The sequence below is a fragment of the Schizosaccharomyces cryophilus genome, assembly GCF_000004155.1.
Source record: "Schizosaccharomyces cryophilus OY26 unplaced genomic scaffold supercont4.6, whole genome shotgun sequence".
NCBI classification, from domain to species: Eukaryota; Fungi; Ascomycota; class Schizosaccharomycetes; order Schizosaccharomycetales; family Schizosaccharomycetaceae; genus Schizosaccharomyces; species Schizosaccharomyces cryophilus.
Window position 1 is genome coordinate 796,012 of NW_013185629.1, and position 14,292 is coordinate 810,303.

General features: G+C 38.6%; 5 protein-coding genes across 5 annotated transcripts; 2 read left to right on the forward strand and 3 right to left on the reverse strand.

The window, feature by feature from the left end:
- Positions 1 to 21: 21 nt before the first annotated feature.
- On the reverse strand, positions 22 to 2,745 carry SPOG_01220 (PTR family peptide transporter). Its single transcript, XM_013169492.1, has one exon. It carries the CDS (start codon positions 2,240 to 2,242, stop codon positions 374 to 376), a length of 1,869 nt encoding a protein of 622 aa, XP_013024946.1. The 5' UTR covers positions 2,243 to 2,745; the 3' UTR covers positions 22 to 373.
- On the reverse strand, positions 2,673 to 6,078 carry SPOG_01221 (fumble family pantothenate kinase). The gene is made up of 3 exons (XM_013169493.1): positions 5,593 to 6,078; positions 5,447 to 5,535; positions 2,673 to 5,352 (listed from the first exon to the last, which is right to left on the reverse strand). Exons 1-3 carry the CDS (start codon positions 5,699 to 5,701, stop codon positions 4,339 to 4,341), a joined length of 1,212 nt encoding a protein of 403 aa, XP_013024947.1. The 5' UTR covers positions 5,702 to 6,078; the 3' UTR covers positions 2,673 to 4,338.
- On the reverse strand, positions 6,061 to 8,401 carry SPOG_01222 (Nca2). Its single transcript, XM_013169494.1, has one exon. The coding sequence runs from the start codon at positions 8,117 to 8,119 to the stop codon at positions 6,413 to 6,415; it is 1,707 nt and encodes a 568-aa protein (XP_013024948.1). The 5' UTR covers positions 8,120 to 8,401; the 3' UTR covers positions 6,061 to 6,412.
- A 478-nt stretch (positions 8,402 to 8,879) lies between these two features.
- SPOG_01223 (RSC complex subunit Rsc1) lies at positions 8,880 to 11,659 on the forward strand. The gene is made up of 3 exons (XM_013169495.1): positions 8,880 to 8,945; positions 8,992 to 9,060; positions 9,122 to 11,659. Exons 1-3 carry the CDS (start codon positions 8,920 to 8,922, stop codon positions 11,553 to 11,555), a joined length of 2,529 nt encoding a protein of 842 aa, XP_013024949.1. The 5' UTR covers positions 8,880 to 8,919; the 3' UTR covers positions 11,556 to 11,659.
- A 185-nt stretch (positions 11,660 to 11,844) lies between these two features.
- SPOG_01224 (translation initiation factor eIF2A) lies at positions 11,845 to 14,290 on the forward strand. Its single transcript, XM_013169496.1, has 2 exons — positions 11,845 to 11,924; positions 11,968 to 14,290. Exons 1-2 carry the CDS (start codon positions 11,900 to 11,902, stop codon positions 13,668 to 13,670), a joined length of 1,728 nt encoding a protein of 575 aa, XP_013024950.1. The 5' UTR covers positions 11,845 to 11,899; the 3' UTR covers positions 13,671 to 14,290.
- Positions 14,291 to 14,292: the final 2 nt, after the last annotated feature.

Consider the following 14,292-nt stretch of genomic DNA (forward strand, 5'->3'; position numbering starts at 1 on the left):
CTTTACAGCTTCGTTTTTTTTTTTTTCTTTTTGATTTCTTTCTTTCTAATAAACTCCATTCATGTTGTTAGGCTATCTAGGTAATCATAGACCTCTCGTAATATTAATCGACACCAACTATATAATAGGTAAGAAGAATTGGTATTAATTGCAAGTTACAAGATACTAATGCAACAGATTAATAATCAACAAAAATGCACAAAAAATATAAACTAAACAAAAACATAAGGAGATATCAAAATAAAAATACACAGTCTAATTAACCCGACTAAAACGGTTAAATTCAACCGGTGAAGGGCATAATGGACTAAAACAGCATAACAAGAACAAAACGGTCCTTACTTTTTAATTCAGGGTTTCCCTAAACGATATCTCAAGCCTTGAAGGCTTCTTCAGCAGCTGTAAATTTCTCGGCATTTTGAGAGTTGCTGTTCGTGCCCGCTTTATCGAGAGAATAGCTTTCTACAACCTCAGTAGCAACAGCATTCTTTTGCTCATCGCTTGCACGGATGTAGTCAAGTTTGTTTTCCTCCTCTTCCATGTTGTCATAATGATGGAAGCACAAATAAAAGGCAATACCGGCGATAAAAGCGGTAATAGCAATACCAGCATACATCCAGGTAATCTTGGGATTCACAGCAGTAGAGGAAATACAAATGGACAGAATAGCACCAAAAGCATTGGTTAATAAGAATAAAGAGGTAATGATGGATTTCATGGAAGCAGGGGCCTTAGTATAAGAATACTCATAACCAGTGACACTAGCAAAAATTTCGGAGAAAGCAATTAAGACATAAGCAGGGATTTGGATCCAAACATTGATGTAGTTATAAGAGCAATTATCGGTAAAGTTGCTGAAGCAGGGACCGGTCTGATATATCTTAGATTGCAAGACGGACGCATAAATCATGGAAGCTGAAGCGAACATGAAACCTACAGTGATACGGGTAATAGGACGGAAAGGTATGCGCAGGCGACGCAAAAGAACATACAATCCGTAATCGCAAACTGGGATGAAAATAATGAGAGCAATGGAGTCGAAGACTTGGAAAATATCGTTGGAAACACCACCAGTATCCATATTGGCAGCTTGAGAAATCAAGTTGTTTGTCATTTGATTATAGCAGACCCAGTAGATGGGGAAGAAGAGGAAAGTTTTACAGGCACGCAAAGCACGCAAGAATTCATCAATGAACAAATCATCCCAATTATTTTTGAGTTGCGTCTTACCCTTGGTATTGGGACAAGAAGGTTTAGTAGCTTGGAAATTGAACTTGTTCTGTACAGCCAAGTAAATGATTTGACTGACTTTTACAAAGACAGAGCCCGTAGGAGGAGTGTGTTTGTAAATACGCTTGGTGCCAAAGAGGATGCCTAAGGGAATAACGAAAATACAAAGCGGAAGCAAGTAGCAGTAGACAAACCCAGTTTTATGCTCTAAATTAGTTGTAGCAAGAACAGAAAGAGATCCAAGGTTAATAGCCCAGTAAAAAAGCATGTAGACACGAGAGGTAGTGACAGCAGGATCAATGATGACACGCCTTCCACTCTTTTCTGTTTTGACATAAGGTGGAACCTTTGGGAGTTGCTCGGCCATCAAAGGGGAAACGTTCGATTTAATACCGCCAGTACCCAAACCAATGATAATGAGAGAAACAACGAAACCACCCATACTTTTTCCAGCATCCACGACAGAGGGAATGGCAGTGCAGGTAAGAATGAGAATACCAAAGAAGTAAATTGAGGCACTGATCCAAATGGTGTTGTATCGACCCAAAAATTGATCGGCAATAAAAGCTGCAAAGACAGGAGTTACATAACACCAAAATTGGAAAAAGTTAGAAAGGCCGGTAGCACCGGATTGACCAAGGCCCAAAGCACCCTTGGGATTATCGTGAGGACCATATTGCATGTAGTTTTGAAAAGGGACAGTTAGACCATAGTAAGCGAATCGCTCGCAAAGTTCGACGATGACAATGACCCACGCAGAGTAGGGAATACGAGTGGGGATACGCACAAGCGTATTCAACTCCTCTTCAGTAGGAGGGAAATACGTTTCGCCATCGACGAGAATACCATTAGTGATGGTCTTCTCGGGAGAATCATGGCTGTACACTGATTGCTCATCGGTAAAAACAGTAGCTTCTCCCTGTTGTTTTTTCATATCATCTTTTTCATGGGAGTCATTAGTTAAGACAATATCGATGCCACCGTCAACGGCAGCAGTAGGAATTGAGCTCATATCGACGAACTAGTCAAATGGATGAGCAAGGCAAAAAATAAAATCAAAAAAGGTACCAAAAAAAAGCCAGGAATGACGGTAAAATTAAAGGAATAATCAAATATATCAAGGATTTTCAAAAAACAAGATTAAGTTGCTACGGATATGAGATCAGGTAAAATGTAACGGCAAAGTCTAAAACAAAAAGGAAAACACAATTTACAACTAAACCAACAAATTAAAGAGGAGTTGTTGGGTCTTTTTTCAGCACTGCTTTCTCCTAAGAGATACTATAACCGAAATAAAAAATTATAGCAGACTAACAGAAAAAAGTTTCTTTTCACCAATCTTTTCCAGACCAGTGGATTATTATTAGATTATTGTATCAAAGAAAGAATAAAAGAAAGAAAGAATGACAACGGAGAGGAAAATAATAGTCACTAATATTTTTGTCTGGTAGCGCGTTCCGAATAGGAGTGGAAAAACGTGCGGGAAGTGGCCTTATATAATCAGAGGAGGTACTGATTAAATTAGCGTATTATGCACGTGATAAAAACGCCTTTATCAGTGGAATCCGATTTGTCCAGATAAGGGGTTCGCAAAAAAAAGTAGTACCGCGGAATTACCTGGTAAAAAATGAACGAATCGAAAATCCAAAAAGTAGCAGTGAGGAAGCTAAGCGAGCTAAACGATCCAATAAAAGTTTCGTTTGACCAATCATTGGAGATTCCGGAGAAACCTTTTATTTAGCTTCTGATGATTAGATTCACATGAGATGAACTACTTTTTTATTGAACCAAGATAGTCGATAAGCTTCCTGAGTGACGGAAGAATTACTACTTTTAGGTAGTAGATGTAAATTAGGTTGACCAACGTGGTCACCTTATTCCATAGTATTCTTCGGGTATTACACCCATAAGCAATGGAATTGAAATGGCGGGTATTAGCGATGAAATTGAAATGGGTTTGATCGTCGATAAGTTTCGACCGGGTAGTAAGAAGGCCACAATGAAGGAAAAAACCTTGACATATAGCTAAAGAATGAAATCATATAATAAGAGAGGCATATCTCTAACAAAATAAATGATGATGATTCACATAACGAATTAGAAAAGTAAGTAAACAAAAGAATCGTAGGTCGAATAATACCATATCCACACAATATAGAAAGGTAGAGTTGTAGGACCCGAGAGACATGAATGAAGCATGGATTGGGTAGGAACGAGAGACGAAGAATAGGAAGGTAGAAAAGGAAAGTATAAAGAAAAGAGAAAAGAGGTTCTATTGGCGAATTGTTTCTCGTTGTTATAGATTTGTTTCCACGAGTATTACGAATCCAAGGAATTGCTTTCATCTATGCAAGACCATCCATTCATTTCCTAGGTTTAAGGCAAGGCAAGGCAAGGCAAGTCCCAAAAGACATAGGTGAGTTGGAAAGGTCGGCGAACGTTTGGTTTTAAATCATTTTGCAAAACATGGAACGGAGATAACACTATCGTTGAGAGAGGGAGTGAGAAAGAGAGGAAACTGGAGACTCATCAACAAACAAAAATGTAAACAAAAACATAAACAAGAAACGTAAAAATAAAATAAAAAAGCATTCTTTGATTGGCTCTATGCCCAAGCGAAGACTCTTCCGTCAAGTCATGGAAACTCAACGTATTATGATATCGTTTAACCGAGATGTTTGGGCAGACCTGGTATCGACTTTTAGAGGAGATTTCCTCGAAATTAGAATGTCTAATCAGTTTTGGATGGGATTCAAAAACAAGAGATGGATGAGCATTGGTTTCATGATGTTCCAAAATTGTCCTTCAAGACCTTCTTTGCCTTACGAAAGGGTTAAGAATATGTAAATGTCCTACACCAAACTTATTAGTATCGGGATCCTAGAATTGCTGTGGATGGAAATCTTATGTTATTCATCATGGAACCCGTCCAATATCATTATCATCAATATCATTATTATCGACAAAGCAATCCTATGAGAGCCTTTCTCTTGTTTTCTTGTACGACCATTCTATCCACTGCTGCATGATCTGGCATGTGCACGAAAAAATCAAGAAAAAAATGGAAAGGTAAAGTGATCTACAAAAGAAAGGAAAAATAGAAGAAAATTAGGAAATGGGAGGAACGGGAACATTACTTTCAGAAATAGCATATTTTAAAAAAGCTCCAAACACTCCCAAGTAGCCCTCGTGCCTTAAAAAGTAAGCGTTCATCGTCTGGTTGCTCCAAAACTTGATGGCGTACGTGAGCGTATGCATAGTTTGTACGTGGTTACGGATAAAGCTTCCTCCAAAGTAAATGTTTTTGACATTATGCTTTTGCGCATGCAGATATGCAATTTGACCAATGTTGTTACTGACCGCTAATAACAAAGACCGCGCAATGTCTTCCGGTAGAAACTCGTCCGACTTTTTATTTTCTCGAAATACTTTTCCAAATGAACTCGCGATCATGCTATCTTTCATGCCAAATCTCTCATAACCGACGTTTTTTCCATAAATGTCGCCTACCAACATATCTACCGCCGCATTATCTCCCTTCTTTGATAGTTCTAGCATTTCATCAAAAGATGATGCCTGGGTCAGCAATGACAGCAAACCCCAAAGTGTTCCGCCTCCCAGTGAAGAACCACCGATACGCTCAAATTGTGATGGTCCTGTCACTTTCAAAATACTGACACCAGAGCCAATATTCACAAGCATGTGCGGATACTTGCTGTCGTGTCTTGTCTCCTGGAATGCCATCTCATACGTCTCAGTGTTCAGCACGAATACCTCTTGAGGAATGCAAGAAACAAAGTAGTTTAATCCTACAATCAAACACTCCATCTCATCTTCTCGACTTACTTCTACATCCAGCTCTTTTGACATCCTATCGTAAAACTTGTACGCGCCTCCTCCCGTAGCCATTACCGTTATAGGCTTTCGTCTCGATTCTCGAGCGTGGTCCTGTATTAATTGCTTCATAAACTGGAGGCATTCGTCAATTTTTGAAGTCTCAAACTTTACAAACGACAATCTTCCTCCTCGATCTGATACTTCGTCACTGATCTCTGAACTTGACGAACTCGGTGATGATGTGTCTCGAACATAGTAAAGTAATTTTGCCAGAGATCCGCCAATCTAAATCATAGTCTATTAGTAATTTATTCTAAATTGTTCCATTGTTTAATCTCCTCGTCTTCCTCGCGAACTTCTCTGGTAAAGTACAACATACATCAACAGCAATATGCGTGACTTGAGAGCGATTATTTGGTAGGACAATATCTTTAGTATCTTGACCTTCATTTTCAAGGATTTTAGCCCCTAACTTTCGTCAGTTTCATACGCCCTTTTCCAAATCGATCGTTCATCATATCATACCCGTCAGATTCAACCATAGAGATGGAGGCTTTGCTAGTTGACGCTCTACCTGTTCTATGATCTCTTCACTAATCTGATTATGCCTTAATCCTGGTTTTTTCGCATCCATAATGTTTAGGTATCTATTGGGTATCACACAAATTCAATAGTTCTATTAGCGTTGCCGATTCTTGCTTCTAAATGAAATCAGTTTTTTAAATCAACTTGGTTGAATGTTTCTTTCCACAATCATCAAACAGAATTTACTTCTCTATGCTTTTACAAAGAAAAAGGAATCTGAGTGTGTCTCAAGTGTTACGCGTGGGAGTTGCGTTGGGATGTATTCTATATCAAACTTCATCTTTCGTTAAAACTATGAAACAAGTCAATTCAATTCATGCTTTGAACTAGTTACAAAAAATCATGGTTGTCTTAAGAATACGTATTGTCATGTTAAGCATAGTCAAGATTGTTTGTATCATCTTTACAGTGGAAACAAAGTGTCAACGGGCATAGCCTAATATTAAGAGATATGTATGAGAATAAAAATAGCGAATGAAATAAATATTAGCGGTTCATTGTATTTCATGCGTTCCTTGTGCATTTTGAATGGACTCATAAATCATTTGCAGGTACTTTTCGACTTTCAACTTACAAAAAGATGTCACTTGTGTTCAAATGGCATAAATGTTATAGCATAATAACCTTTATTCTTTCATAATATTAGAGAAATCTTGTAAGGGATAGAAGAGAAGAGATAGAGAACGAAAACATAAAGTTTATGAACCCAAGGCTTCTTCATAGAAGTCGTATATGAATGAATTCCATGAGAAACATAAAATTAAATGGTTGGATAAAATAATCTATAGATACGATCAATAGCACGGAGTTGGGAAGAAATACCATAGGCGTTCGTCTGAATGTCTTCCAAGTCTTGAATAAGATCTTCCCGTACTGGTTTGGAAATTGCCAAGTCTTTGGACAGCTCGGCCATGGAATTGACTTGAAATACAAGTAATCCATATTCCTGGTCTTCCAGAGTTTTTTTCTTCCCTGAACGTAGCAAAATTCTTTCCACATCTCGCATGGCTTGACGAAATCTTTGGCGACGCTCCGATAAAGATAAAACACTCTTGTTAAGGAAGTTTTTCTTGAATTGCATGGTTAAAGCATAACAAAAAACAATGCTAGGTGTAATTCCTACTGTTGCAAACACGAGCTGCTGACTCTTTAATAGTCGATCAATGCCGCTTAAAGTTACCTCAACATCCACCTTTGTTTTTTGCAATTGGATTAATAGAGTACGAATCAAATTTCCCGTAATGGCTGTTTTCAATGGTGTTTTCAAGTCATGTTCATATGCCTGTAGCACCGGAGTCAGGTCTCCATCATGTACTTGAGCCCTTACGAGATCCAGATCTATGGCAGATGTAGAAGTATCACGCACAAAATCTAGTACCATACGTTGAAGACTTTGCATATCACTCTCCAAACTCTTGGTCTGAATAACTGCAATTTGAGAGTCTGCACGATTGCTGCGTATGGTATCTAAAATACCCAAGATAGGCTTGTAGACCCAATTATTGACAAAATCTGCCATTGTTGAATATAAGTACTCCATCCATGCTAATAGATTATGTTGATTTTTTGTGATGAATCGAATCGTCATCCAACTCGCCAACAGAGTCATTAGCGCTTTCAACCAACCTCTTTCCAAAGCTGATGGACTAAAATATTCTTTTGCTTCTAAAAACTGCTCACTAGGTTCCAGAATACTTTCAAAAATTGCCATGAGATCTTCTGCATGATTTATTTTTGGGCTTGAGTTTAAAAGTTTTAGCAAGCGCTGGATCCATTCCGTTACGAGATCATCTAGTTTTGTATGTTTTGAGTCGACGGTAGAACCGGAAATGTCTAATGGAAATCTTGCGTCCATAATAGCCCTACTTAAGCAACCAATTTTTGATGCATGTTCGTCTCGTAAAATACGCAAATGTTTAGCATTGCTTTGGTATTCATGGCGTATGAGCGAAAGAACATTCGTATGGGAAATGAATACTTCACGAGCGTAGAAATGGATATCTGATGCACTAATTTTTGGGAAAAGGTTGCTCTTCCTAAACACTTGGGAAAAGTTAGGAGAGCGAAATGTTGAATGGATGGATTTGCTAAAGGCTTTCCATAAGCGAATAGGGAAGGATTGAATCAAATAAATTAAGCGTGAAATCCAATTTCTGTCCACAGTCTCCCAATAGTGCAAATTGTCAGTCAATTCAGTTGCTTCTTTCAGTAACCTTTGTAAAAGCATCACGTGCAACACAGCAGAGCATCGACCTAAAATAGACCAGTACAAGGAATCGTGCTTTTGTTTTTCCAAGTTTCGAGTTTCCTGGATGACGAGCCGTAATTGATACTTGGATATTGAGGATTCATTCAATTGCTGGAAAACCTGTAATGCTAATGAGCTCGGAGGAGAGCTAGATTTTGTATATATACTTTCGTCAAAGGTACTGTAAACATTTTTCAACCGTTTACGATAAATTTCCATAGTTCGTCCACAAGAATGCTATTTTAAGCTTCATAAAATTATTAAATAAGTCTATAATAAATAATTGAAAGGAGAGAAAATAAAAAACAAGACTTCTTTCTGGCTATTTTTGCGTTTTTGATTGCTAAAAGGTTTTGAGGTTATAGGAGTGATTCACAAGAACATGGGCATCATAAATTCAGATTCCTTTTTTTCAGCAAAGCAGATAAAAAGGAACAAGAAAGCATAAAACAGTTCCTTATCCTTTATGAAATGTGGAAATCGTGGATATTGCTGCTCAACTTTTCTTCGATATTATTCATGAGAAATAACAGTCGCATAGGAACGTCTCTCTTTTTTAATATTCAACATGCAATCAGAAAAAAGAAAGAATAAATAAAAAGACTTCTTACTTGGAAGGAATTCTCCATGTACAGAAATTGGATGCATGCCACCTTTATAAAGTTGTAAACAAAGACCAAATTCCTTTTAGCTGGAATAAGTTATCAATAACTTAAACGAAACGTGTATACAAAATTATTAAAACTTATTAGCAGGGAAAAGAAGGGTCTACTGAAATCTGTACAATGTTCCTTTTTCTTTTCTTTGTTTATTTATTTATCAATGAGTACAGTCGAGTTCGGTAAGTAAAACTACCATATTTTTAAACGTCAGTAACGGAAATAACACAATAAGAAACACCTCGGTAAGTAAAATAAATGTATGAAATTACGTTTCGGTAAAAATACTCAATGCATTATAAGGTATTCTTGTAAATGCTCCCATTTCCAATCCACACTCGAACGTGGCCGTATTCCACTATGTCTGGAAACGTTGGTTCCTCTACGTATGTAGCAATTCCACCATCATCGTATGAACTAACATTATATTAGAGAGGATGTAAAACACCAAAAAGTTCTTCTATACTTCTTGGACCGAATTCGAAGTTCCAAGGACAACGCGTAAGTTTGTTTGGTACCCAGGAGAGTATTCTTGAATGATCTAACGCGTACTTTGTATTAGTGGAAATTCTCTTTCTAAAATTGTTGAAACGAATCCACTTTCGGACAATCCAAATGATTTGTTTGCCAGCAATCGGCCAACTTGCTTGAAAGCAGTTCAACTTAAAATTGAAAGTTTCGCGTATCGAGACTTGTCGGAATTCGTTTTTGATATTGCCCAATTGATCGCTAATGTCAAGTTTTTGTATCACGGTTCTCAAAGTTATGCGCTAGTTTGCCTTTTGGAAGAGTTTTGTATTCTCCAGTTACAAATGCTGCACCGGCAAGGGTTCACAGCTATGACTCTTTGGCCTCAAGTTCAAGCATCACCTGCTATGATGAGCCAAAAAAGCGCTACCTCCAACACCTATCGACCTTCTTCTATTCACGACCAAAGCTTGCTTTCTGCGAATGCTCCAAACGCACCCAATGCATCGAAACAAGTAAAACATGAAGAACAGCCATCTGACTTGGACTCAGAGTTTTATGGAGAAGAGGCAGAAGCAGATACGGAATTAAAGAGAAAATTTGCCCGTGATGAATCTGTAGCTAGAGAAGATGACATCAAACATAGAAAGTTACAACAACACCCGACAAAATATGCTACACCGCTGGAAGCAAAAGCAAAAGTAATTATGCGTCAGGTTCGAAGGTATAGAGACGTTAATGGAAGGCAGTTATTTGCACCGTTTGAACGTCTACCAGATCCGAGAATGTTCCCTGAATATTACCAAGCAATCCGCTATCCTATGGCTCTTGACGTTATCCAAAAGAAACTAAACAAAAACCAATACACATCTCTTGATGAGTTCGTCTCGGATTTTAATTTGATGTTTAGTAATGCAAAGTCTTTCAACGACCCTTCTAGTCAGGTATACCGCGATGCTGATTTTCTGCAAAAGTATTTGGCCGACGTGATCCAAATGGAGTTAGGGAGAATGGATGTTGAAGGTGCTGCATACGACATAGATTCTCACACATTACAAAGACACGATAAACAATATCAAACATCCATAAATTATGAAGGTACTGCACTCAGCATAGGTGACTGGATATTTTTAAAAAACCAATCGGATCCTGGTAAACCGGTTGTTGCACAGATATTTAAAATTTGGAATTCATCTGATCAAACTCCCTGGGTTACTGTATGTTGGTATTTCCGCCCTGAGCAAACCGTGCACCGTGCTGATCGCATTTTCTATGAAAACGAGGTATTCAAAACATCTCTTTATAGGGACCATCCTGTTTCTGATATTGTTGGAAGATGCTTTGTCATGTACATTACTCGCTATGTGCGTGGAAGACCTAAGGGTATCCGCTCAACGCCGGTATTTGTGTGTGAGTCTCGCTACAATGATGATACGAAGCAATTTAGCAAAATAAAATCTTGGAAGGGATGCATGCCTGAAGAACTCCGGGGATTTGATTATGAAATGATATTGTTTGATCATACAATCCCTCCAAATAAAGTTCCTAGCCCTTTGCTTCACTTATTTTCCGGTAAAGCCCAGGTTTCTGACGACCAAACACAGATGGCCTTATTTGGTAATAATAGCATGAATGAGGCTCCTGCTCAGGGTGCTATATTGCCGGCTTCTACAAACCTCGAAGAGAATATCAATCCAAGCCGTGTTATTTCACCATCACCCTCCGAATCATTTTCTACAACACCTAAACCTTCTTATTTAAATCCCACTCCTTCCGCAATGCCAACTTATGCCAGAAAGACTAGTTCCCACTCTGATCGGTCACAATCCCATCTTTCAAGAATAGGTCTATCAGGCCCCGGGATGTATGGTTCTGCAGGTACATTTCCCATGATAAACCAAAGCAATATGGGCCCTTTACCAGCTCGTCCTTTTTATGGAGGCGCACAAGACGTTACTGCCGTGCAGCAGCCTCAACATTTATCTAATCTGTACGGTACCAAGATGAATTCTCCATATACAAAAATGAACGTAGTACCTCAGGCTGCACGACCTTCTGGGTCTGTTGGTAACCTATCGGGGCTAACAACACCTTTGGGTACTGCGTACAATCTTCATTCGATGCCACCTCTTCCTTCGTATACGGCTGCGTTCATAATTCCAGGAACTCATCAAAAGGAAGATGGAAGTGCCCCTGGTCAAGGAGTTGATGAAAAAACAACCATTAATGTCGATACAGCTCAAGTTCTCAATAAGGACGACTCCGGTAATATTTTATGGTACTCTGTTCCCCCTCAAGATCCCGTGCCTATACAAAATTATAATTCTATTTTAAGTCATTCGTTAGAATATTTGGAATTTAAAAGAAAAAAGAGTCAGGATCCATTAAAGGAAATGCAAACTTCCAGTGATAACGAAGAGAAGTTCAAGCATAATAAATCAATCGGTTCAGCTTTGGAAAAGTTGCAAAGTTTACAGATGCAGCACATTGCAATTTTAAAAAATGAATTGCTTAATATGAAGCAATAGATTAGCTGAATTTGGATGCACATATCCTGTACATTAGATTTCTTTTCATCAGTATGAACAAGTTTATGGTTAGAGACATCGGAAACGGAATATTCAATGCCAATATAAAAATAATATATTTATAATTTCTAATTATTATGAATAGACGGACTGAAGTTCTTGTATATTCTTCCTAATTAGAGTTATCATTCATCTTGTATTTTATTTTATTTTTCTTTTTGGAATCACAGTCCCGCGTTATCCATCGTTAAACGGTCCTGACTGACAGATTTAAAACTGACCGTAGTAATACAACTTCTTTTAATTTTATTAGGAGATATTCCTTTCAAAAAACATCTTCCAAGATGTCCCAAAAAAACCAATTTGCTTGTTCGTAACTATTAATTGAGGAAACGAAAAACTAACTGTGTAGATCGGTCTTCTAAGACCATTGGACTCGTGAATACCAACGAAAACTATACTAAGCCAGCAGAATTCGAGGAAGCTAATGAGCCGGCTCGTGTTTCTTGCTACAGTCCTAATGGAAAATTTTTCGCTTACGCTAGTGGAAGTGTTGTTGTTATTGTTGACGCTGAATCGGGAAAGACATTGAGAGTTTTACCAGCAGGAAACATATATGAACTTGGATTTTCTCCTCTAGGAAACTTCTTAGGTACATGGGAGCGTCCCGGTAAAGAAGCTGATGGAAATCCCAAGCAGAATATGAAGGTTTGGAACACTAACACTGGTGACTTGATCTTCAGCTTTGTTCAACGTAATCAGACTGGTTGGAACTTGCAATACACTGTCGATGAAAAGCTCGCAGCTCGTTTAGTAACCAATGAAATTCATTTCTATGAGACGGCCAATTTGGGAAAGCCTCCTGTTTTCAAACTACGAGTTGAAGGATTGAGTGACTTTGCCTTATCTCCTGGCCGGAATCACGTCGTTGCTGTATTTGTTCCAGAAAGAAAAGGGGCTCCAGCTTCCGTGCGTACGTACAGCATTCCTAACTTTACTAGACCTCTTTCCCAAAAGACATTCTTCAAGGCGGACAAGGTACAATTCAAATGGAATGCTTTGGGTACTTCCCTATTGGTTTTGACACAGACGGATGTTGATAAATCAAACAAAAACTACTACGGTGAAACAAACCTGTACCTGTTGGGAATTACTGGTCAATTTGACTGCCGTGTTGATTTGGATCGCGAAGGTCCTATTCACGATGTTGCTTGGAACTCAAACTCCAAGGAGTTCGGTATTGTTTATGGGTACATGCCTGCGAAAACTTCGATTTTTGACAGCCGTGCTAACGTTATCCACAACTTTCCCCTTGCTCCTCGAAATACCCTTTTATTTTCGCCAAATTCAAGGTATATCATGTTGGCCGGTTTTGGAAATCTCCAGGGAAGCATTGATGTTTTCGACCGCCTCAACCATATGAAGAAAATTGCGACCGTCGAAGCCTCTAATTGTACTTTCTGCGAATTTAGCCCCGACAGTCAATTCCTGTTGACGGCTGTCACTTCTCCTAGACTTCGAGTTGACAATAGCATTAAAATTTGGCACATTACAGGAGCACCCATGTTCTATGAGGAGTCTGTAGAACTTTATCAGGCATTTTGGCGGCCTAGTCTTTTGAACGTTGCTTTGATGGAGGAGGATTCCCAGAGTTTCTCTAGCTTACCTTCTGCTCCGAAGGCTCACGAGTCTGCTAGCAAGTTGGCTGCCAAACCTACCGTTAAGCCTACCGGTGCTTATCGCCCTCCAGGTGCTAGAGGTCAAGCTTCTACATTCTCTTATCGACGTGAGGAGCTCGACGTTTTGAGCAGCAACAGTACTTCCAAATCTCAAGCCACTCCTCGTCAGCGTGTCGTACCTGGTGCCGCTCCAGTCGTTGATAAAAATAACAAAAAGAACAAAACTAATGGTCAAAAAGTTGCTCCCGAACCTCCTACTGAAGTGAGCGATGAAAAGAAAATCCGTTCTCTCTGCAAAAAGTTGCGTGCTATCGATGATCTTAAAGCACGCCTGGAAAAGAATGAAAAGCTGGAGGCTACTCAGGTTAAGAAAGTAGAGTCTGAAGGAAAGGTCTTGGAAGAACTGAAGGCACTTGGTTGGAATTCTAATGCTTAAAGGGGTTGAAAACACTTTTGTTTTAAGCAATGTAGATCTTAAGTTTTTACCTTCTCAAAGAATTAGCTTTTTCTTGTCTTTCTTTTCGTTGTTAAAAAGTCAAAGTAAAAAATAAAAGATATAGACGACGAACCACTTGGTATTGAGGTCTATTCGGACGGATATGGGTTGGATTCCTTGCACGACCCTGTTATAATGTATGTTTACCCAAGTACCAACCTACGCTATAACTGTGATCACCTCGTTAGTTTTTTTCTAATGATTTTTTATTACTTGCTCTCTTAAAATCTTTTTTGGTTTCCACCTGATTTACGCTCAAATGTTATGATATTTTAGCGTTTACTAAAAGAAAATTGGAGCTGGCTTTCACTTTTTTCAGAGGAAGCTTTGAAACTTCTCTTTCCATGATGTTTTTTTATTGTTTTCGTTTCTTGTCTCCGTTTCCTGTTTTAAATGCAACTGTCCTTTAGCTTGAAGGCCGCTGAACTGGAAACCACTGACGAAACTAACTAATACCGATTAGCCATAACAAAAATAGGAATAAGCAAAGGATACCTCCTTTATCATCATTTAAAACTTCAGTTGTAGTACAAACTTTTAATAATTCATTTCTGTCTATATT